The 24,723-nt window shown below is 43.1% G+C and overlaps 1 protein-coding gene across 1 annotated transcript; it reads right to left on the minus strand.

Annotated features, from left to right (window-relative positions):
• Positions 1-508: 508 nt before the first annotated feature.
• ZFTRAF1 (zinc finger TRAF-type containing 1) lies at positions 509-23,736 on the minus strand. Its single transcript, XM_066207332.1, has 4 exons — positions 23,343-23,736; positions 12,310-12,548; positions 6,528-6,739; positions 509-980 (listed from the first exon to the last, which is right to left on the minus strand). The coding sequence occupies exons 1-4, from the start codon at positions 23,700-23,702 to the stop codon at positions 589-591; spliced, it is 1,203 nt and encodes a 400-aa protein (XP_066063429.1). The 5' UTR covers positions 23,703-23,736; the 3' UTR covers positions 509-588.
• Positions 23,737-24,723: the final 987 nt, after the last annotated feature.

Below are 24,723 nucleotides of genomic sequence, written 5' to 3' on the forward strand. Positions count from 1 at the left end.
ATTTGACCGTTTCAATCCCATTTTCGCCACTCCCAAGCCATCTCTGACCGTTTCAATCCCATTTTCGCCACTCCCAAGCCACATTTGACCGTTTCAATCCCATTTTCGCCACTCCCAAGCCATCTCTGACCGTTTCAATCCCATTTTCGCCACTCCCAAGCCATTTCTGACCGTTTCAATCCCATTTTCGCCACTCCCAAGCCATCTCTGACCGTTTCAATCCCATTTTCGCCACTCCCAAGCCACCTCTGACCGTTTCAATCCCATTTTCGCCACTCCCAAGCCATCTCTGACCGTTTCAATCCCATCTTCGCCATTTTCGACGCTTTCAATCCCACTTTTCGACGACTTTCAATCCGCTGCCGACGCTTTCCCAACCGCGGCCTTTTTTTTTTTTTTTTTCCTTTTCCAGCTTTTTATTCGCTTCCAACCCCACCCTCGCCACCCGCCCACCGCCGCCGCTAAAACTTCATCCCCCCTCCCCACCCCCACCAAAAACCAGGGAAAAAAACCCCCCTCCAAGGTCCGTTTTTTTTTTTTTTTGTTTGTTTTGTTTCGTTTTTTCCTGTCGGGTTTTTTTTTTTTTTTTTATTTTTGGATCTGGAATATAAAAAGCCGCAGGTTGATGTTCTTGGCCGCCAGCAGTTTGTTGCACTCCACCGAGTCGACGATGGGCAGCGCCATGTAGTCGGTCTCGTTGCTCTCGTTGCTGAAGACGAAGTGGTAGATGACGGGGTTGATCTTGACGTCGTCGTAGGGCCCCTCCAGGAGGAGGAAGGAGCACTCCATGGGCGAGTTGACTTTGCTCTTGAGGATCAGCTGGAAGCTCAGCGTGCGCTTGCAGGAGAGGTTGGGGTTGCGCTCGGAGTCGTTGACGCGCGCCTTCAGCACCCACGTCTGGTTGAGCACGGTCAGGCGCGGCGTCTCGTAGTACAGGCGCGTGATGAAGTCGTCGGTGCGGTACGGGCGGAACTGGACCTCTGGGGGAAGGGAGGGGGGAGAGAAAGGTCGGGGTGAAAGCGGTCGCGGGGTTTTCCGGCCGAAGAAATCCCCGGAATTTTCGCCGGAGACCGATAGGGTTCGCCGTTATCCCCCGCGAAGTTCCCGGAATTATCACCGGATCCTAAGAGGATTCGCCGTTATCCTACGGAATTCTGGGAATTAACAGCAGATCCTAAGAGGATTCACCGTTATCCTACGGGATTCTGGGAATTAACAGCAGATCCTAAGAGGATTCGCCGTTATCCTACGGAATTCTGGGAATTAACAGCAGATCCTAAGAGGATTCGCCGTTATCCTACAGAATTCTGGGAATTATCACCGGATCCTAAGAGGATTCGCCATTATCCTACCGGATTCTGGGAATTATCACCGGATCCTAAGAGGATTCGCCGTTATCCTACGGGATTCTGGGAATTAACAGCAGATCCTAAGAGGATTCGCCGTTATCCTACGGGATTCTGGGAATTATCACCGGATCCTAAGAGGATTCGCCGTTATCCTACGGGATTCTGGGAATTAACAGCAGATCCTAAGAGGATTCGCCGTTATCCTACGGGATTCTGGGAATTATCACCGGATCCTAAGAGGATTCGCCGTTATCCTACAGAATTCTTGGAATTTTCATCAGATCCCAAATGGATTCATCGTTATCCTACAAAATTCCCAAAATTATCAACGGATCTTAACAGGGTTCACCGTTCTCCTACAAAATTCCCGGAATTATCAATGGATCCAAATAGGGTTCACTGTTATCCTACAGAATTCTTGGAATTATCAATGGATCCGAAGAGGGTTCACCAGAATCCTGTAAAATTCCCAGAATTTTCATCACATCCCAATAGGAGTCACCAGGATCCTACAAAAGTCCTGGAATTTTCACCGGATCCCAAAAGGATTCATCGTTATCCTACAAAATTCTTGGAATTCTCAATGGATCCTATCAGGATTCACCAGAATCCTACAATATTCCCGAAATTCTCATCAGATCCCAATAGAAGTCACCGTTATCCTACAAAATTCCTGGAATTCTCCTCAGATCCCAAAAGGATTCATCGTTATCCTACAAAATTCCCAAATTCCTCATCAGATCCCAGTAGGATTCACCAGGCTCCCATAAAATTCCCCAAATTATCACGGAATCCTAAAAGGATTCCCCAGGATCCTACAAAAATTCCTGGAATTCTCATCGGATCCTACAAGAATTCACTGTTATCCTACAAAAATCCTGGATTTCTTCCGGGATCCCCGAAAGGATTCCCAATTATCCGAGCAAATTCCCAAAATTCCCAGCAGCCTTTCCTCATTGCCCCATCCCAAATTCCGTCCTCTTGTCCAACCGCGAAACCAGGGAAAACCTCGGGAAAACTCTTGGAAAACCCTTGGAAAACCTTCGGAAAACCCTGGAAAAAATATTGGAAAACCCCTAAAAAGCTTTGGAAAATCTTTGGGAAAGCCCGGAAAATCTTCGGAAACCAATGGAAAACCCGTCAGGAAACCTTTGGAAAACGGTGCAAAACTTCGGGAAAATCCTGGAAAACCTTTGGAAAATCCCAGAAAACCTTCGGAAAACCCAAAAAATCCTTTGGAAAACTTTGGAAAATCCTCGAAAAACCTTTGGAAAACCCTGGAAAATCCCAAAACACCTTCAGGAAACTGTGGAAAACCTTTGGAAAACCCCGGAAAACCTTTGGAAAATCCCGGAAAACCTTTGGAAAACCTTCAGGAAATCAGGAATGTCGAGGAAACAAATCCCAAACTTCCGGGAATCTCCAGTTTGGTGGTGCTGGAAAACCAAAGCCCCGCCCGGATTCCAATGCGGATCGATCGCGGCACTCAGAAATTCCCAGAAATTTTTTGGGAATTCCCAGAATTCCGTGTTTTCCCCCTCATACCGGTGTTGCCGATCTGCTCAAAACTGAGCAGGCTGATAAAAAAAACCTTCGGAAAAATCCCAGAAAATCCAAAAAAACCTTGGGAAAACCTTTGGGAAACCCCGGGAAACTCTTGGAAAACCCTGGAAAACCTTTGGAAAACAATGGATAACCTTCGGAAAATTCTGGAAAACCCAGGAAAAATCTTGAAAAAACTCCGGGAAACTTTCAGAAACCATCGGATAACCTTCGGGAAACCTTTGGGAAACCCCCAAAATCCTTTGGAAAATGTCAGAAAACCCTTTGGAAAACCTTGGAACATCTTCAGAAATTCCCAGGAATTCCCAGAAATTCCCAGGAATTCCCAGAAATTTCCCACAATTCACTGATTCTCCCCCACACCTGTGGACCCGATCCCCTCGAAGCTACGCAGGCTGAAAGAAACCTTTGGAAAACCCTGGAAAACCTTCGGAAAATCCTGGAAAACCTTTGGAAAACCCCCCCAAAACACTCTGGAAAACCTTTGGAAAATCCTGGAAAACCTTTGGAAAACCCCCCCAAAACACTCTGGAAAACCCCAAAAAACCATTGGAAAACCTTTGGAAAACCCTGGAAAACCTTTGGAAAACCTTTGGAAAACCTTTGGAAAACCCCAAACAAAACCTTTGGAAAACCTTTGGAAAACCCAGGAAAACCTTTGGAAAACCATTGGAAAACCTTTGGAAAACCACCCAAAAAACTCTGGAAAACCCCAAAAAGCCTTTGGAAAACCTTTGGAAAACCCTGGAAAAGCTTTGGAAAACCTTTGGAAAACCTTTGGAAAACCCCAAACAAAACCTTTGGAAAACCCTTGGAAAACCCAGGAAAACCTTTGGAAAACCATTGGAAAACCTTTGGAAAACCACCCAAAAAACTCTGGAAAACCCCAAAAAACCATTGGAAAACCTTTGGAAAACCCTGGAAAACCTTTGGAAAACCTTTGGAAAACCTTTGGAAAACCCCAAACAAAACCTTTGGAAAACCTTTGGAAAACCCTGGAAAACCTTTGGAAAACCATTGGAAAACCTTTGGAAAACCCCAAACAAAACCTTTGGAAAACCTTTGAAAAACCCTGGAAAAGCTTTGGAAAACCACCCAAAAAACTCTGGAAAACCCCAAAAAGCCTTTGGAAAACCTTTGGAAAACCTTTGGAAAACCTTTGGAAAACCCGCCCAAAAAACTCTGGAAAACGCCAAAAAACCTTCAGGAAACCTCAAAAAACGCTTGGAAAATCCCAAAAAACCTTCGGAAAACCCTGGAAAAATCTCGGAAAACCTCGGAAAACCTTTGAAAAACATTGGGAAACCTTTGGAAAAACCCCCGAACATTCAGAAAACTGTGGAAAACCTTTGGAAAACCCCAAAATATCTTTGGAAAATCTTGAGAAAACCCCGGAAAACCTTTGGAAAACTCCCGAAAACCTTCAGAAAATCCTCGGAAAATCCCCCAAAAAACCCTTTGGAGAAACTTTTTTCAAGTTTTTTCCGAGTTTTTTTCTTGGAAAACTTCAGGAAACCCTCAGAAATCCTTGGAAAACCTTTGGAAAATGTGAGGAAACCCCAAAAAAATCTTTGGAAAAACCCTGGAAAACCCTGGGAAAACCTCAAAAAAACCTTTGGAAAAACCTCAAAAAAATCTTCGTAAAACCTCGGGAAACCTTTGGAAAACCCCGGAAAAACTACAGAAAACAATGGAAAACCCTCGGAAATCTTGGGAAAACCCTGAAAAAACATTTGGAAAATCCCCAAAAAAACCCATTGGGAAAACCCTGGAAAACTCCCCCCAAAAAAACCTCTGGAAAATCCCGGAAAACCTTTGGAAAACCTTTGGAAAACCTTTGGAAAACCCTCAGGAAAACCTTCAAAAACCTTTGGAAAAACTCCCCCCCCCAAAACACTGAGAGAACTGCGGAAAACCTTTGGAAAACCGCCGAAGAAAAACTTGGGAAAATCCCTAAAAGCCTTTGGGAAAACCTTTGGAAAACCCAAAAAAAAAAAAAAACTTTGGAAAACCGGAAGTATCAGCCAATCGCCACGTCGGGAATCCGCTGAGAATCGATCCCGGCACTCAGAAAACGCCAGAAATTCCCAGAAATTCCCAAAAATTCCCGGTTTTCCCCCTCCCTGTGTCCCCAGTTTGCTGAAGGAAAAATCCCAGAAAACCCTTTGGAAAACCTTCAGAAAAACCCTGAACAAAAATCCTCGGAAAACCCCTCAGGAAACTGTGGAAAACCTTCGGAAAACCCTGGAAAAAATCTTCGGAAAATCCCAAAAATCCTCCCTAAAACCTCGGGAAAGCAGAAATTTTTTTGGGGGGGGGAATTTTTGGGAATTTTTGGGAATTTTTGGGAATTCCACGCTTTCCTCCATACCTGCGTATCGGATCTTCTCGAAGCCGAGCAGGCTGAAAAACAAAACCTTCGGAAAATCCCAGAAAACTTCGAGAAAACCCCAAAAAACCTTCAGGAAACTGTGGCAAACCTTAGGAAAACCTTCCGAAACCTTTCGGAAAACCCCCGGAAAAATGTTGGAAAACCCTGGAAAACCGCTGGAAAACCCCGGGAAACCTTTGGAAAAACCTTCAAAAAAACAACAATCGGGGAGTATCAACCAAGAAGATGGTCAGCATCGATCCCGGCACTCAGAAATTCCCAGAAATTCCTGGAAATCCCCCAAAATTCCCTGATTTTTCCCCCACCTGTGTTCCCCAATTTTCTCGAAGCTGAGCAGGCTGAAGAAACCTTCAGGAAAATCCCAGAAAACCCTTTGGAAAACCTTCAGAAAACTCCTGAAAAACCTTGGGAAAAACCTTGGGGAAAACGCCCAAAAAACTCTGGGAGAACCTTCGTAAAAACCTTGGAAAACCCCGAAAAAATCTTTGGAAAAACCTTGGGAAAAACCTTTGGAAAACCCCCAAAAAACTCTGGAAAAACCTTCATAAAACCCTTGGAAAACCCTGAAAAAAATCTTTGGAAAACCCCCAAAAAACCCTCTTGGAAAACCTTCATAAAAACCTTGGAAAACACCAAAAAAAATCTTTGGAAAAACCTTGGGAAAACCTTTGGAAAACCCCCAAAAAACTCTGGAAGAACCTTCATAAAAACCATGGGAAAATCCCAAAAAAAACCTTGGGAAAACCTTGGGAAAAACCCCCAAAAAACCCTCTTGGAAAACCTTCATAAAAACCTTGAAAAACACCAAAAAAAATCTTTGGAAAAACCTTGGGAAAACCTTTGGAAAACCCCTAAAAACTCTGGCAGAACCTTCATAAAAACCTTGGAAAACGCTGGAAAAAATCTTTGGAAAACCTTTGGAAAACGCCCAAAAAACTCTGGGAAAACCTTCATAAAAACCAGGGGAAAATCCCGAAAAAAACCTTGGGAAAACCTTGGGAAAAACCCCCAAAAAACCCTCTCGGAAAACCTTCATAAAAACCTTGGACAACGCCAAAAAAAACCCCCTTTGGCAAACCTTCGAAAACCCTTCGGAAAACGCCGAAAAAACAAATCCTTCCAAAAACCTGGGGAAAGCAGAAATCCTTCGTGGGGGGAGGGGGGGAATTCCCGGGACCCTTCGGGAATTTTGCCGAAACCCGCCGGTTCCCCCGGCCCCGTACCCGTGTAGCCGATCTTCTCGAAGCTGAGCAGGCTGAAGATGCTGTTGTAGAGCTGCATCTCCTTCTTGCGGCTCTGGTCCATCTCGTCCAGGATCTCCATGAGCTCGTTGCCCGTCTTCGTCGGGTGGCTGCACTCGGCCTCGTGCACGCACAGCTCGTGGAAGGGGCCCTGCCAGGGGCAGCCGATCCGCTTGTACTTGCATTGGGTCACCCTGGGCGCAAAAAAGGAAAATTTTGGGTTTTTTTGACATTTTTGGGTGTTTTTTGGGGTTTTTTCGGTGGTTTTTTGGGTGTTTTTTGGGTGTTTTTCGGGGTGTTTTGGGGGTTTGTGCACGCACAGCTCGTGGAAGGGGCCCTGCCAGGGGCAGCCGATCCGCTTGGACTTGCATTGGGTCACCCTGGGCGCAAAAAAGGAAATTTTGGGTTTTTTTGACGTTTTTTGACGTTTTTTGGCGTTTTTTTTGGGTTTTTTCGGTGGTTTTTTGGGTGTTTTTAGGGTGTTTTTGGGTGTTTTGGGGGTTTGTGCACGCACAGCTCGTGGAAGGGGCCCTGCCAGGGGCAGCCGATCCGCTTGTACTTGCATTGGGTCACCCTGGGCGGAAAAAAGGAAAATTTGGGGGTTTTTGGCGTTTTTTGGCGTTTTTTGGGTTTTTTTGGGTGTTTTTTGGGTGTTTTAGGGTGTTTTTTGGGTGTTTTTTGGGTGTTTTGGGGGTTTGTGCACGCACAGCTCGTGGAAGGGGCCCTGCCAGGGGCAGCCGATCCGCTTGTACTTGCATTGGGTCACCCTGGGCGGAAAAAAGGAAATTTTGGGGTTTTTGGCGTTTTTTGGGTTTTTTTCGGTGGTTTTTTGGGTGTTTTTTGGGTGTTTTTTGGGCGTTTTTAGGGTGTTTTGGGGGTTTGTGCACGCACAGCTCGTGGAAGGGGCCCTGCCAGGGGCAGCCGATCCGCTTGGACTTGCATTGGGTCACCCTGAGAGCAAAAAATGAAATTTTGGCGTTTTTGGCGTTTTTTGGCGTTTTTTGGCGTTTTTTTGGGTGTTTTTCGGGTGTTTTTTGGGTGTTTTTCGGGTGTTTTGGGGGTTTGTGCACGCACAGCTCGTGGAAGGGGCCCTGCCAGGGGCAGCCGATCCGCTTGTACTTGCATTGGGTCACCCTGGGCGGAAAAAAGGAAAATTTTGGGTTTTTTTGACATTTTTGGGCGTTTTTTGGGGTTTTTTGGGGTTTTTTCGGTGGTTTTTTGGGTGTTTTTTGGGTGTTTTTCGGGTGTTTTGGGGGTTTGTGCACGCACAGCTGGTGGAAGGGGCCCTGCCAGGGGCAGCCGATCCGCTTGGACTTGCATTGGGTCACCCTGGGCGCAAAAAAGGAAATTTTGGGGTTTTTTGACGTTTTTTGGCGTTTTTTGGCGTTTTTTGGGGTTTTTTCGGTGGTTTTTTGGGTGTTTTTTTGGGCGTTTTTCGGGTGTTTTGGGGGTTTTTGCACACACAGCTCGTGGAAGGGGCCCTGCCAGGGGCAGCCGATCCGCTTGGACTTGCATTGGGTCACCCTGGGCGGAAAAAAGGAAAATTTGGCGGTTTTGGCGTTTTTTGGGGTTTTTTTCGGTGGTTTTTTGGGTGTTCTTTCGGTGTTTTTAGGGTGTTTTGGGGGTTTTTGCACGCACAGCTCGTGGAAGGGGCCCTGCCAGGGGCAGCCGATCCGCTTGTACTTGCATTGGGTCACCCTGGGCGGAAAAAAGGAAAATTTTGGCATTTTTGGCGATTTTTGGGGTTTTTTGGTGTTTTTTGGGGTTTTTTCGGTGGTTTTTTGGGTGTTTTTTGGGTGTTTTTCGGGTGTTTTTGGGTGTTTTTGCACACACAGCTGGTGGAAGGGGCCCTGCCAGGGGCAGCCGATCCGCTTGGACTTGCATTGGGTCACCCTGGGCGGAAAAAATGAAATTTTGGGGTTTTTGGCGTTTTTTGGGTTTTTTTCGGTGGTTTTTTGGGTGTTTTTTGGGTGTTTTTCGGGTGTTTTTTGGGTGTTTTTCGGGTGTTTTGGGGGTTTGTGCACGCACAGCTCGTGGAAGGGGCCCTGCCAGGGGCAGCCGATCCGCTTGGACTTGCATTGGGTCACCCTGGGCGGAAAAAATGAAATTTTGGCGTTTTTGGCATTTTTTGGCGTTTTTTTGGGTGTTTTTGGGTGTTTTTTGGGTGTTTTTCGGGTGTTTTTTGGGTGTTTTTAGGGTGTTTTGGGGGTTTGTGCACACACAGCTCGTGGAAGGGGCCCTGCCAGGGGCAGCCGATCCGCTTGGACTTGCATTGGGTCACCCTGGGCGGAAAAAATGAAATTTTGGCGTTTTTGGCATTTTTTGGCGTTTTTTTGGGTGTTTTTGGGTGTTTTTTGGGTGTTTTCTGGGTGTTTTTTGGGTGTTTTTAGGGTGTTTTGGGGGTTTGTGCACACACAGCTCGTGGAAGGGGCCCTGCCAGGGGCAGCCGATCCGCTTGTACTTGCATTGGGTCACCCTGGGCGCAAAAAATGAAATTTTGGGGTTTTTTGGCGTTTTTGGCATTTTCTGGGTTTTTTTCGGTGGTTTTTTGGGTGTTTTTAGGGTGTTTTTTGGGTGTTTTTGGGGGTTTTTGCACACACAGCTCGTGGAAGGGGCCCTGCCAGGGGCAGCCGATCCGCTTGTACTTGCATTGGGTCACCCTGGGCGGAAAAAAGGAAATTTTGGGTTTTTTTGGCGTTTTTTGGCGTTTTTTGGGGTTTTTTCGGTGGTTTTTTGGGTGTTTTTGGGTGTTTTTAGGGTGTTTTTTGGGGTGTTTTTGGGGCTGGGGTTGAGGAGAAATTGGGAGGGAAAATGGGAGCGGGAAATTTCGGAGGGAATGGAAAAGCAGGGAGGGAAATTTGGGAGAGAAATGGCAAAACCTGGAAGAGAAATGGCAAAATCTGGGAGAAAAATTCAGGAAAAACGTGGAAGATCCGAGTGGAAATATTGGGAGAAAGAGGGAAAATCAAGAGGGAAAATGTGGGAAAAACATGGAAAAGCAGAGAGGGAAATTTGGGATGGATGGATGAGGAAAATCTGGGATTCTCTGCCAGGATTGGAACCATCCCCAAACTCTTCCAAAGCACCGGAATTCCCGACAGAAACCAGCGACAATTCCCAAAAAAATCCCTCTGGAATTCCCAAAAAAACCAGCCAGAATTCCCCAAAATCATTCAGAACTCCACCAAAAACATCCGGAATTCCTCTAAAATCATCCAGAATTCCCACAAATCATCCCAAATTCCCTCAGGCTGGATCCCGACCCTCCCCTGGTCCTGACGACACCGCTCCAGGAAAAACCTCAGGAATTTTTAGGCACAAAACCCACCCGGAACCACCAAAAACCGTCCAAAATTCCCAAAAAATTCCAAGAAATCCCCAAAAGTCCTCAAAAAATTCCAAGAAAACCCATCCAGGACCATTCCCAGCCCTGACCTGTCCTGGCACTCCTCTTTCCGACGCCACTCCAGGAGGATCGGGAAAACTTCTTTGGCGCAAAACCCAACGCGAAACCACCAAAAAATCCCAAAAAATTCCCAAAAAAATCCAAAAAATTCCCAAAAAATCCTGAAAAAAATGCCAAAAACTGCCCAAAAACCTCCCTCACCTGTCCTGGCACTCATCCTTCAGGCGCCTCTCAAGAAGAGATCGGGAGAACTTTTAGGCCCAAAACTTGGCGCAAAAACCACCTAAAATCCCCCCAAAAAATCACAGAAAATCGCAAAAAAAAAAATCACAAAAAATCCAAAAAATTCCCAAAAAAATCCCCCAAAATTCCCAAAAAATTCCCCAAAAAGCTCCTCACTTGTCCTGCTACTCGTCCTTCTGGTGCCTCTCGAGAAGAGATCGGGAGAACTTTTTAGGCGCAAAACTTGGCGCAAAACTTGGCGCAAAAACCACCTAAAATCGCCGCAAAAAATCACAGAAAATCGCAAAAAAATCGCAAAAAATTCCCAAAAAATTCCCAAAAAATCCCCAAAATTCCCAAAGAAGCTCCTCACTTGTCCTGCTACTTGTCCTTCTGCTGCCTCTCCAGAAGTGATCAGGAGAACTTTTAGGTGCAAAACCTGAACCAAAACCACCAAAAATCACCCCAAAAAATCACAGAAAATTGCAAAAAAAGTCACAAAAAATCCAAAAAATTCCCAAAAAATCCCCAAAATTCCCAAAAAATTCCCCAAAAAACCTCCTCACTTGTCCTGCTACTCGTCCTTCTGGTGGTGCTTCTCAAGAAGCGATCGGGAGAACTTTTAGGCGCAAAACCCGACGCGAAACCACCAAAAATCGCCCCAAAAAATCACAGAAAATCGCAAAAAAATCACAAAAAATCCAAAAAATTCCAAAAAAATCCCCAAAAATTCCCAAAATTCCCAAAAAATTCCCAAAAAACCTCCTCACTTGTCCTGCTACTCGTCCTTCTGGTGGTGCTTCTCAAGCAGAGATCGGGAGAACTTTTAGGTGCAAAACCCGACGCGAAACCACCTAAAATCGCCCCAAAAAATCACAGAAAATCGCAAAAAAAACCCCAAAAAATCAAAAAAATCCCAAAAAATCCAAAAAATTCCAAAAAAAATCCCCAAAATTCCCAAAAAGCTCCTCACTTGTCCTGCTACTCGTCCTTCTGGTGCCTCTCGAGAAGAGATCGGGAGAACTTTTAGGCGCAAAACTTGGCGCAAAAATCCACCTAAAATCGCCGCAAAAAATCACAGAAAATCGCAAAAAAATCGCAAAAAATTCCCAAAAAATCCCCAAAATTCCCAAAAAACTCCCCAAAAATCCCAAAAAAGCTCCTCACTTGTCCTGCTACTCGTCCTTCTGGTGGTGCTTCTCAAGAAGCGATCGGGAGAATTTTTAGGCGCAAAACCCGACGTGAAACCACCAAAAATCGCCCCAAAAAATCACAGAAAATCGCAAAAAAATCACAAAAAATCCAAAAAATTCCAAAAAAATCCCCAAAAATTCCCAAATTCCCAAAAAATTCCCAAAAAACCTCCTCACTTGTCCTGCTACTCGTCCTTCTGGTGGTGCTTCTCAAGCAGAGATCGGGAGAACTTTTAGGTGCAAAACCCGACGCGAAACCACCTAAAATCGCCCCAAAAAAATCACAGAAAATCGCAAAAAAAACCCCAAAAAATCAAAAAAATCCCAAAAAATCCAAAAAATTCCAAAAAAAATCCCCAAAATTCCCAAAAAGCTCCTCACTTGTCCTGCTACTCGTCCTTCTGGTGCCTCTCGAGAAGAGATCGGGAGAACTTTTAGGCGCAAAACTTGGCGCAAAAATCCACCTAAAATCGCCCCAAAAAATCACAGAAAATCGCAAAAAAATCGCAAAAAATTCCCAAAAAATCCCCAAAATTCCCAAAAAACTCCCCAAAAATCCCAAAAAAGCTCCTCACTTGTCCTGCTACTCGTCCTTCTGGTGGTGCTTCTCAAGAAGCGATCGGGAGAATTTTTAGGCGCAAAACCCGACGTGAAACCACCAAAAATCGCCCCAAAAAATCACAGAAAATCGCAAAAAAATCACAAAAAATCCAAAAAATTCCAAAAAATTCCCAAAAATTTCCCAAAAAACCTCCTCACTTGTCCTGCTACTCGTCCTTCTGGTGCCTCTCGAGAAGAGATCGGGAGAACTTTTAGGCGCAAAACCCCACCTAAAATCGCCGCAAAAAAATCACAGAAAATCGCAAAAAATTCCCAAAAAATTCCCAAAAAATCCCCCAAATTCCCCCCAAAACTCCCCAAAACTGCCAAAGCAGCCTCTGACCTGTCCTGGCACTCGTCCTTCTGGTGCCTGTCGAGCAGGGAGCGGGGGAACTGGCGGGCGCAGAAGCCGCACTCGGCGGGCAGCTCGCTCACCGCCTTCTCCACGGCCAGGTTGCGGCAGCACAGGCTCTTGGAGATCTCGCAGCGGCAGTTGGGGCACGTCGCCTGCTCCTCCTTCAGCCGCGAGTCGGCCAAGAGGTGGATGAAGCAGCCGGCGCACATCAGGTGCCCGTTGGTGCACTGGAAAAAAATCAAATAAAAATAAAATTTATTGGGGTTTTTTAGGATTTTTTCCGTATTTTTTGAGGTTTTTTCTGCATTTTATTGTCTTTTTTGGACCATTTTTATTCCCGTTTTTCCCCAGGGGGATGAAGCAGCCGGCGCACATCAGGTGCCCGTTGGTGCACTGGAACAAAATCAAATAAAAATAAAATTTATTGGGATTTTTTAGGATTTTTTCCGTATTTTTTGAGGTTTTTTCTGCATTTTATTGTCTTTTTTGGACCATTTTTATTCCCGTTTTTCCCCAGGGGGATGAAGCAGCCGGCGCACATCAGGTGCCCGTTGGTGCACTGGAAGAAAATCAAATAAAAATAAAATTTATTGGGATTTTTTAGGATTTTTTCCGTATTTTTTAAGTTTTTTTCCGCGTTTTATTCTCTTTTTTGGACCATTTTTATTCCCGTTTTTCCCCAGGGGGATGAAGCAGCCGGCGCACATCAGGTGCCCGTTGGTGCACTGGAAGAAAATCAAATAAAAATAAAATTTATTAGGATTTTTTAGGATTTTTTCCGTATTTTTGAGGGTTTTTTCTGCGTTTTATTCTCTTTTTTGGACCATTTTTATTCCCGTTTTTCCCCAGGGGGATGAAGCAGCCGGCGCACATCAGGTGCCCGTTGGTGCACTGGAAGAAAATCAAATAAAAATAAAATTTATTGGGATTTTTTTTAGGATTTTTTCCGTATTTTTAAGTTTTTTTCCGCGTTTTATTCTCTTTTTTGGACCATTTTTATTCCCGTTTTTCCCCAGGGGGATGAAGCAGCCGGCGCACATCAGGTGCCCGTTGGTGCACTGGAAGAAAATCAAATAAAAATAAAATTTATTGGGATTTTTTGGGTTTTTTTAAGAATTTTTTCTGTATTTTTTATCATTTTTCCCTCCTTTTATTGCCATTTTCCCACATTTTTTTATTCCCGTTGTTTCCACAGCAGCGGGCGCCACTGGGAAGACAATAAAATAAAATAAAATAAAATAGAATTAAAATAAAATAAAATAAAATAAAATAAAGTAAAATAAAATAAAAAAATAAAGTAAAATAAAATAAAAAAATAAAATAAAGTAAAATAAAATAAAATAAAGTAAAAATAAAATAAAGTAAAAATAAACTAAAAATAAAATAAAATAAAGTAAAAATAAAATAAAATAAAGTAAAATAAAATAAAATAAAGTAAAAATAAAATAAAATAAAATAAAATTAGATAAAATAAAATAAAGTAAAATTAGATAAAATAAAATAAAATAAAATAAAATCTCATTTATTCTGATTTTTTTCTTCCATTAATTATAAATTTCCCTTATTTTGGGGGTTTTTCCTCATTTAATTCCCCTTTTCCCACCCCCCCACCCTCATTTATTAATATTTCCCCCCGTTATTCATCACTAATATTCCCAATTTATTCCCATTTTTCCCGTTTTTTTACCTCGAATACCCCCACTCCCATTTTCCCATTTATCCCCCTTTCCCCACCTTTTCCCCCCTTTTATTTATTAATACCTCCCCCCATTATTAATCCTTAATAAATCCAACTTCCCCCCTCGTTTTCCCGCCTTCTTTCTCCCCCACTCCCCCATCTTTCCAACCGCAATTCCCCGCCCCCTAAACATTCCCAACTTTTATTCCCGATTTTTTAACCCCTCGTATTCCTTACCCGCCACGTTTTTTTTTTCTCCCCACTTAATTATTGCAACGCTCCCGATTTCGTCTATTAATATTTTTCCCGCTCGTTTATTAATGTTTTCCCAGTTTTTGCCCCGAAAATTCCTTATTTATTCTCATTTCCCCACCTTCGCCTCCTCCCTCTCCCCCCACTTCGTTGATTAACGTATTGCCCCGGTATTTATCCCTAATATTCCTCCTTTTATTATTATTTTTTCCCCACCCGATTAATTCTCATCTCTCCTATTTCCCCCTCCCTCTTCCCCCTTTATTTATTAATATTTTTCCCGTTATTTATTCCTAATATTCCCTATTTATTCCCATTTTTCCATTTAATTCAATTCCGATTTTTCTCCTTCATTTTACCTTTTTTTCCCCTCCTTTTATCCTCACTTTTTCAATTATTATTTAATTTACATAATTATTAATTATTTTATTGATTATTATTATTTATTTTTTCCTTTATTTCTCTTCTTTCTGCGATTTTTCGGGGTTTTTTTTTCTTCTTTTTCGCTTTTTCTTTCCTCTTTTCATTTTCGTTTCCCCATTTTTTTCCCTCATTTCCCTCCCTCACTCATTAATATTTTCCCCCGTTATTTATTCCTAATATTCCCTATTTATTCCCATTTTTCCATTTAATTCAATTCCGATTTTTCTCCTTCATTTTACCTTTTTTTCCTCCTTTTATCCTCACTTTTTCAATTATTATTTAATTCACATAATTATTAATTATTCTATTGATTATTATTATTTATTTTTCCTTTATTTCTCTTCTTTCTGCGATTTTTCTGGTTTTTTTTTTCTTCTTTTTCGCTTTTTTTCCCTCTTTTCATTTCCGTTTCTCCATTTTTTCCCCTCATTTCCCTCCCTCCCTCATTAATATTTTCCCCCGTTATTTATTCCTAATATTCCCTATTTATTCCCATTTTTCCATTTAATTCAATTCCGATTTTTCTCCTTCGTTTTACCTTTTTTCCCCTCCTTTTATCCTCACTTTTCCACTTTTCCAATTATTATTTAATTTACATAATTATTAATTATTTTATTGATTATTATTATTTATTTTTTCCTTTATTTCTCTTCTTTCTGCGATTTTTCTGGGGTTTTTTTTCTTCTTTTTCGCTTTTTTTTCCTCTTTTCATTTCCGTTTCTCCATTTTTTCCCCTCATTTCCCTCCCTCACTCATTAATATTTCTCCCGTTATTTATCCCTAATATTCCCCACTTATTCGCATTTTCCCATTTCTTTAAATCTCACTTTTAGATCTTTTCCTCCCTTATTTATTAATATTTTTCCCTGTTTTTTTTCCCTAATATTCCCTATTTATCCCCATTTTTCCCTTTGACTCATTAGACTTTTCTCCTTTTTTTTTGATCATTTTTTCCCTCCTTTTATCCTCGTTTTCCTCCCCCATTAATTAATATTTTCCCCCTATTATTTATCCCAAAAATTCCCCATTTATTCTCATTTTTCCCTATTTTCCCGCCCTAACATTGCCATTCTCCTTTTCCCATTTTTGCACTTTTCCCCCATTTTGCCCCTTTATTTTTCCCTATTATTAATCCTTAATATTCCTAATTTATCATTATTTTTCCACCTAATAATTATGATTTTTTCCATTCCATTCATTATGATTTTTCCTTCTTGGTTTTTTCTCCTTCTATCCTCATTTTCCACCATTTTTTCCTCCTTTTCCCACCTTATTAATATTTTTCCCTGTTATTAATTCCTAATATTCCATATTTACTCCCATTTTTCCATTTAATTCTGATTTTTTCCTTCTTTTTTATCATTTTTTCCTCTTTTTATTCTCATTTTTTTCCACAATTTTTTCCTCCTTTTCCCATTTTATTTATTAATATTTTTCCCTGTTATTAATTCCTAATATTCCTCATTTATTCCCATTTTCCCATTTCATTTAATTCTGATTTTTTCTTCTTTTTTACCATTTTTTCTCCTTCTATCTTCATCTTTTTGTCTTTTTTTCCTGCTTTTCCCACTTCATTTATTAACATTTTCCCCTGTTATTAATCCTTAATATTCCTAATTTAGTCTCATTTTCCCACCTAATTACGATGATTTTTCCACTTAATTTATGATTGTCCTAATTATTAATATATTCCCTATTATTAATCCCAAATATTCCTCATTTATTCCCATTTTCCATCTTATTTATTCTCATTTCTCCACCTCATTTTCCTCCTTTTCTCACCTGATTTATTAATATTTTTCCTATTATTAATGCCTAATATTTTCTATTTATTCCCATTTTCCATTTAATTCTGATTTTTTCCTTCTTTTTTATCATTTTCTCCTCTTTTTATTCTCATTTTTCCACCATTTTTCCACCTTTTCCCATTTTATTTATTAATATTTTTCCCTATTATTAATTCCTAATATTCCATATTTACTCCCATTTTTCCCTTTAATTTAATTCTGATTTTTTCCTTCTTTTTATCATTTTTTTCTCCTTTTATTCTCATTTTTCCACCTTTTTTCCCCTTTTACCACCTTTTTTTCCCATTTTTTCCACCTTTTAATTCTCTTTTCTAAAATTATTTTTTAAATTCTATTTTATTTTATTAATATTTTATTAATATTTCTTCTTCCCGACCTTTTTCTTACCCCCAAATCCACGGAAATTCCATTGAAATTTTGAGAGAAAATTCCCCCAAATCCCCAACATTTCCCAAATTCCTGAAAATTCCAGGAAAATTTTGGTGGCTCTCGGGCAGGGTCCGGCTTTTCCCAACGGAAATTCCCAAAGAATAAAGTTGGGAACGAGGAAAAATGGAGGGAAAATAAAATAATAAAAAAGGGAATTTTGAGAAATTGAGAAAAATTCCAAGAATTTCAGAAGAATTCCAAGAAAAAAATGAAAGAAATTCCCAAAAAAATCCAAGGAAATTGAAAGAAATTCCCCAAAAAATCAAAATAGATTTTTAAAAAATCGGCAGAAATTCCCAAAAAAATTCAAAGAAATTTTTTTAAAAATTAAAGAAATTCCAAAAAAAAAAAAGAAATTCCAAAAAAATCAAAATATTTTTTTAAATGAAGGAAATTCCCCCCAAAAATTGAAGGAAATTCCAAAGAAATTGAAAGAAATTCCCCCAAAAACGAAAGAAATTCCCAAAAAATCAAAAAGAGTTTTAAAACACTGGAAGAAATTCCCCCCAAAATTCAAAGAAATTAAAAAAAAAAACCCTCAAGAAATTCCAAAAACATTGAAAGAAATTCCCAAAGAAATTGAGGAGAATTCCCAAAGAAATTGGGGAAAAATCCCAATAAATTGAGAATTCCAAGGAATTCTCAGAAATCGAAAGAAATTCCCAAAAAAATCAAAATAAATTCCCCCCCCAAAAAAATTGAGAGGAATCCTGGGAAAATGATGAGAATTCCAAGGAAAAAGATGGGAATCCCAAAAATTGAGGAGAAATCCCAAGAAATCAGAGAGAATTCCACGGAAATTGATGGAAATTCCAAAAAAATCCAAAGGAATTCCCAAAATACCGAATAGAAATTCCAAAAAAATTGCGGAGAATTCCAAGAAATTCTGGCGAACTCCAAGAGAAAAGATGGGAATTCCCCTCCCCCCAAAAAATGGGAGAAATTCCCAAAAAATCAGAAGAAATTCCAAAAGAATCGAGAGGAATCCGACGGAATTGAGAGGAATTCCAAAAACTTGAAGGGACGTTCCAAGGGAATGAAGGAGAATTCCAAGAAAAAAAAATGGGAATCCCAAAAATATTTGAGAAAAATCCCAACAAATTGAGGAGAATTCCAAGGGGGGGAAAAAAATGGGAATTCCCAAAAAATTGGGAGAAATCCCCCAAAAGATCGAAGGGAATTCCATGGAAAAGGAGAAAAATTCCCAAAAGGTTGAGGGAAATTCCCCCAAAATCGAACGAAATTCCCAAAAAATCGAAACGAATCCCCAAAAATGGACGGAAATCCTGAGAAACGGATGGGAATTGCAAGAAAAAAAATCCTAAAAAAATCTGGGAATTCCTAAAAAAAATTTGGGAATTCCTGAAAAAAAAATTGGGAATTCCTGAAAAAAAAAAAAGGGGAATTCCTGAAAAAAAAAGGGAATTCCAGGAAAAAAAAAAAAGGGGGGGGAATTCCAGGAAAAAAAAATGGGAGAATTCCGAAAAAAAAATCTGGGAATTCCTAAAAAAAATTTGGGAATTCCTGAAAAAAAAATTGGGAATTCCTGAAAAAAAAAAGGGGGGGGGGGGGAATTCCAGGAAAAAAAAATTGGGGAATTCCAAAAAAAATTCTGGGAATTCCTAAAAAAAATTGGGAATTCCTGAAAAAAATCTGGGAATTGGGGAAAAAAAAATTTGGGAATTCCTTTAAAAAATTTGGAAAATCCTGAAAAAAAATTTGGGAATTCTGAAAAAAAATTAGGAATCCCAAAAAAGAAAAAATTTGGGAATTCTGAAAAAAAAGTTGGGAATTCTGCAAAAAAGTTGGGAATTCCTTATAAAAAATTGGGAATTCCTGAAAAAATCCGGGAAATTAAAAAAAATTTGGAATTCCTGAAAAAAATTGGGAATTAAAAAAAAAATTTTTGGGAATTCCAAAAAAAATTTAGAAATTCAAAAAAAAATTTGGGAATTCCAAAAAAAATTTAGAGATTCCTAAAAAAATTTGGGAATTCCTAAAAAAAATTTGGGAATTTCAAAACAAAAAATAGGGAATGCCGTAAAAAAACTGGAAAATCCTAAAAAAAAATTTGGGAATTCTGAAAAAAAAGTCGGGAATTCCTGAAAAAAATTGGGCAAATCCCAGCTGGGAATTGTCGGGAAAAGGGAAAGGAGCCGCCCCGGAGCCCAAATTCATTAACGGCAGCGTTAATTAGCCCTAATTAACTCCCAGAGTTCATCAAAATCCAGGATGTGACCGAAAACTGGGATTAATTAATTCCAGATTCAATTAATTCCAGGTTTACTTAATCCCAGGATTAAATCCAATACCAGAATTAATTAATCCCAGCTTCAATTAATTCCAGGTTTACTTAATCCCAGGATTTCATGCTAAAGTGGGATTAATTATTCCCAGATTTAATTAAATCTCAGCTTTAATCAATCCCAGATTAAATTAATTCCAGGTTTAATTAATCGCATCCTGGAATTAATTAATCAATCCCAGATTTAATTAATCCCCGCATGTAATTAAATTCTGGATTCCATCCTTTACTGGAATTAATTACTCCCAGATGTCATTAAATTCCAGGATTGATTAATCCCATCGTTAATTAAATCCCGGGATTAATTAATCCCAGTTTTAATTAAACCCCAGAAATTATTAATCAATCCCTGGATTAATTAATCAATTAATGCAATCGTAGGAGCCCATCCCAGGACTAATTAATCCCGGGACTAATTAATTAATCCCAGATTTAATGAGATCCCAAAATTAATTAATCCCGATCCTAAATCCGGCCTGGGATTTAATTAATTAATCCCAATTTTGATCCCGGGTTTAACTAAATCCTGGATTAAATCCTCGCCTAGAATTAATTAATCCCTGGAGTTAATTAAATTCCAGCTTTAATTGATTGATTAATTAATCCCCGGGTGGGAGGGAACCAGGGATTAATTAATTCCAGGATGGGATTAAAACTGGGGATTAAGTAAATCCAGGATTTAATTAAACCTGGGATTTAATTGGATGCAATTAAATTTAGGATTTAATTAATCCCAGGATTTAGTTAATCTCGGGATTTAATTAAAACTGGGTTTAATTAACGCCAGAATGGGATCCAATCCAGGCATTAATTAATTCTGGAACTCATTAATTCCAGCTTTAATTAACTTCTGGGCTGAATCTCATCCTGGGATTAATTAATCCCAGGTTTAATTAATCCCAGGTTTAAGAGATCCCAGAAATAATTAATCGATTCCTGGATTAATTAATCAATTCATTGGATACCCTCAGGGATTAATTAATCCCCGCTTTAATCAATCCCAGCAGTAATTAATCCATCCCTGGCTTAATTAATCAATCCATCGATCCACTGGATCCCATCCCGGGATTAATTGATCCCAGCTTTAATAAATCCCCAAATTAATTACTTAATTAATCAATTCCTGAATTAACTAATCCCATCTCTAATCTTGCCCAGGCTTAATTAATCAATCCCAGCACTAATTAAACAATCCCAGCCTTAATCAATCAATCCACTGGATCCCATCCCGGGATTAGTCAATCCCAGCTTTAATCAATCTCAGCACTAATTAATCAATCCCCGGGTTAATTAATCCCAGCACTAATTAATCAATCTCCTGATTAACTAATCCCGGCATCAACTAATCCCAGCCCTAATTAATCCATCCCTGGATTAACTAATCTCAGCATTAATCAATCAATCAATCAATCCCGGGGTTAATCAATCAATCCCTGGATTAATTAATCCCAGTTTTAATCACTCCCAGCACTAATCAATCAATCCCAGCATTAATCAATCCCAGCACTAATCAATCAATCCCAGCACTAATCGATCAATTCCTGGATTAACTAATCCCAGTACCAATCTACCCCAGGGCTAATTAATCAATCCCAGTGCTAATCAATCAATCAACCAATCCCAGCACTAATCAATCAATCAATCAGTCAATTAATCAACCGCTGGGTTAATCAATCCCTGGGTTAATCAATCCCAGCACTAATCAATCAATCCCAGTATTAATTCCAGCATGAATCAATCAATCCCAGCATCAATTAATCAATCCCTGGGTTAATCAATCCCAGCATTAATCAATCAATCCCTGATTTAACGCATCCCAGTTTTAATCAATCCCAGACTAATTAATCAATCCCAGCACTAATCAATCAATCCCCGGGTTAATTAATCAATCAATCCCAGCACTAATTAATAAATAAAACACTCCCAGCACTAATTAATCAATCTCAACACTAATTAATCAATCCCTGGGTTAACTAATGCCAGTTTTAATCACTCCCAGGGCTAATCAATCAATCCAGCACTAATCAATCAATCAATCCCAGCACTAATCAATCAATCCCAGCATTAATCAATCAATCAATCCCTGGATTAACTAATCCCAGTTTTAATCAATCCCAGGGCTAATCAACCAATCCCAGCACTAACCAATCAATCCCAGGGCGAATCAATCAATCCCAGCACGAAGCAATCAATCAATACCGGCACAAACCAATCAATCAATCAATCCCAGCATTAATTAATCAATGCCATCATTAATTAATCAATCCCTGGATTAACTAATCCCAGCTTTAATCAATCCCAGCACTAACTAATCAATCCCAGCACTAATCGATCAATCCCTGGGCTGGTTAATCAATCAATCAATCAATCAATCAATCCATGAGGTGACATTTGGTGGCCCCTGAGGTGACAAAGGGACATTCGGTGGCCCTGCGGGGGACACTGGTGGCCCCTGAGGGGACAGGGACACCCTGAGGGGACATTGGTGGCCCTGAGGGGACGCTGGTGGCCCCTGGCAGGGGTTTGGTGGCCCTGAGGGGACGTTTGGTGGCCCCTGAGGGGACAAGGACACTCTGGGATGGTTTTGGTGGCCCTGAGGGGGAGTTTGGTGGCCCAGGAGCAGACAGGGACACCCTGAGGGGTTTGGTGGCCCATGAGGTGACAAAGGGACATTTGGCGGCCTCAGATGGGTTTTGGTGGCTCCTGGATGGTTTTGGCGGCCCTGAGGGGACATTGGTGGCCCATGGAGGACTTTGGTGGCCCATGAGGGGACAGGGACACCCTGAGGGGTTTTGGTGGCCCCTGGCAGGGGTTTGGTGGCCCATGAGGTGACAAAGGGACATTTGGCAGCCTCAGATGGGTTTTGGTGGCCCCTGGATGGTTTTGGTGGCCCTGAGGGGACATTGGTGGCCCATGGAGGACTTTGGTGGCCCGTGAGGGGACAGGGACACCCTGAGGGGGTTTGGTGGCCCCTGGCAGGGGGTTGGTGGCCCAGGAGGGGACAGGGACACCCTGGGATGGTTTTGGTGACCCTGGGGGGGGTTTGGTGGCCCCTGAGAGAACAGGGACACTCTGAGGGGACATTGGTGGCCCTGAGGAGGAGTTTGGTGGCCCAGGAGGGGACAGGGACCCTCTGGGGGGTTTTGGTGGCCCTGAGGACACTTTGGTGGCTCTGAGGGGACACTGGTGGCCCCTGGGGGACTTCAGTGGCCCATGAAGGGACAGAGACACCCTGAGGGGTTTTGGTGGCCCCTGGCAGGGGGTTGGTGGCCCATGAGGTGACAAAGGGACATTTGGCGACCTCAGATGGGTTTTGGTGGCCCCTGGATGGTTTTGGTGGCCCTGAGGGGACATTGGTGGCCCATGGAGGACTTTGGTGGCCCGTGAGGGGACAGGGACACTCTGGAGTGGTTTTGGTGGCCCCTGGCAGGGGTTTGGTGGCCCATGAGGTGACAAAGGGACATGTGGTGGCCCCGGGGGGGCGGGGGGGAGGATTTGGTGGCCCATGAAGGGACCGGGACACTCTGGGACACTTTCGGTGGCCCTGAGGTGACAAGGGGACACTGGTGGCCCCTGGCAGGGGTTTGGTGGCCCCATGAGGGGACAAGGGACACCCTGAGGGGACTTTGGTGGCCCTGAGGGGACTTTGGTGGCCCATGAAGGGACAGGGACACCCTGAGGGGACTTTGGTGGCCCTGAGGGGACTTTGGTGGCCCATGAAGGGACAGGGACACCCTGAGGGGACTTTGGTGGCCCCATGAGGGGACAGGGACACCCTGAGGGGACTTTGGTGGCCCCTGGCAGAAGTTTGGTGGCCCTGAGGTGACACCGCTGGCCCTGAGAGGACTTCGGTAGCCCAGGAGGACACAAGGGACCCTCCGGGACACTTTTGGTGACCCCGAGATGACATTTAACCGCCCACACCAACCCAGGAACACCCCGGGACACTTTTGCCGTCCCTGAGGTGACAAAACCCCCCGCGAAGGGTCCCACCGACTGTCCCCAGAGGGGAGGGGGGGGGAGGGGGTGGCGCCGCCCTCATCCCCCTCACGCCTTGTCCCCGAAGGTGTCCCCGAAGGTGTCCCCGAAGGTGTCCCCGAAGGTGTCCCCGAAGCCGCCCCGGCACCTGATAGACGGAGGCCTTGGGCAGGTCGAGGCACACGGTGCAGCAGAGCACGGAGTGCAGCCGCTCCTCCAGCTTCCCGCTGCCCGCCGCCCCCTCGGCGCCGCCGCCGCCGCCGCCGCCGCCGCCGCCGCCGCCGCCGCCCCCCCCGGCCGCCCTCAGCCGCTTCTTGGGCGGCGCGTCGGCATCGGCGCCCGCCTCCAGCAGCAGCGCCGCCGCCGCTTCTTCCGCTCCGCCGCTTTCACCGAGCGAAGCGGAGGCCGCGGGGCCGGGAGGGGCCGCGGAAGGAGCGGAGGGAGCGGCGGGGCCGCCGCCGCCGCCGCCGCCGCCATCGCGCTCCTCCGGCCCGGACATCGCCGCCATCGCCGCCGCCTCACCCCGCCGCCATCTTGGGTGGCTTTCTCCCCCCCCCCCCCTTCCCCTTCAGAGGGGGTGCGGCCAATCACAACCCGGGAAAGGCGGGGCGGGAGAAAGGGGGGCGGCCAATGGGAGGGCGGGGAGGGAGGAGCGAAGGGGGAGGCGGCCAATGGGAGGGCGGGAGTCGGGGTTGGGGGCGGGGACGTCGGGGACGGTGCCGGGGGGAGGGGGCGGGGGATTGGTGACGTCACTGGGGAGTGGGCCAATGGGAGATGGGAGCGGATGGGGCGGGGCTTGAGGGGCGGGGCTTGGGGCGGGAGCGCCCGCGGGGGGGCGCGCTCGGGGCCACCAGTGTGGACCAGTATAAACCAGTATGGGGTTAATATGGACCGGTATGGGACCAGTATAAACCGGTATGGACCAGTATGGGGTCAGTATGGACCAGAATGGACTGGTTTGGGACCAGTATAAACCAGTATTGGACCAGTATGGACCAGTAAGAACCAGTATAAACCAGTATGGACTGGTATAAACCAGTATGGGGTTAATATGGACCGGTATGGGACCAGTATAAACCGGTATGGACCAGTATGGGGTCAGTATGGACCAGAATGGACTGGCATGGGACCAGTATAAACCAGTATGGACCAGTATTGGACCAGTATGGACCAGTAAGAACCAGTATAAACCAGAATGGACCAGTATGGACCAGTATGGACCAGTAAGAACCAGTATAAACCAGTATGGACTGGTATAAACCAGCATGAACCAGTATAGACCAGTATGGACCAATATAAACCAGTGTAAACCAGTACAGACAAGTGTGGGTCAGTATGGGACCAGTATAAACCAGTACAGACCGGCATGGACCAGTAAGAACCGGTATAAACCAGTATAAACCAGTATGGATCAGTATAAACCAGTGTGGACCAGTATAAACCAGTATAAACCGGTATGAACCAGTATGAAGCAGTGTGGACCAGTACACACCAGTATAGACCAGTATGGACCAGTAAGAATTGGGGTG

Source organism: Chamaea fasciata, unplaced genomic scaffold (genome assembly GCF_029207755.1).
Source record: "Chamaea fasciata isolate MVZ Bird 193981 ecotype frontalis unplaced genomic scaffold, bChaFas1.0.hap1 SCAF_1, whole genome shotgun sequence".
NCBI classification, from domain to species: Eukaryota; Metazoa; Chordata; class Aves; order Passeriformes; family Sylviidae; genus Chamaea; species Chamaea fasciata.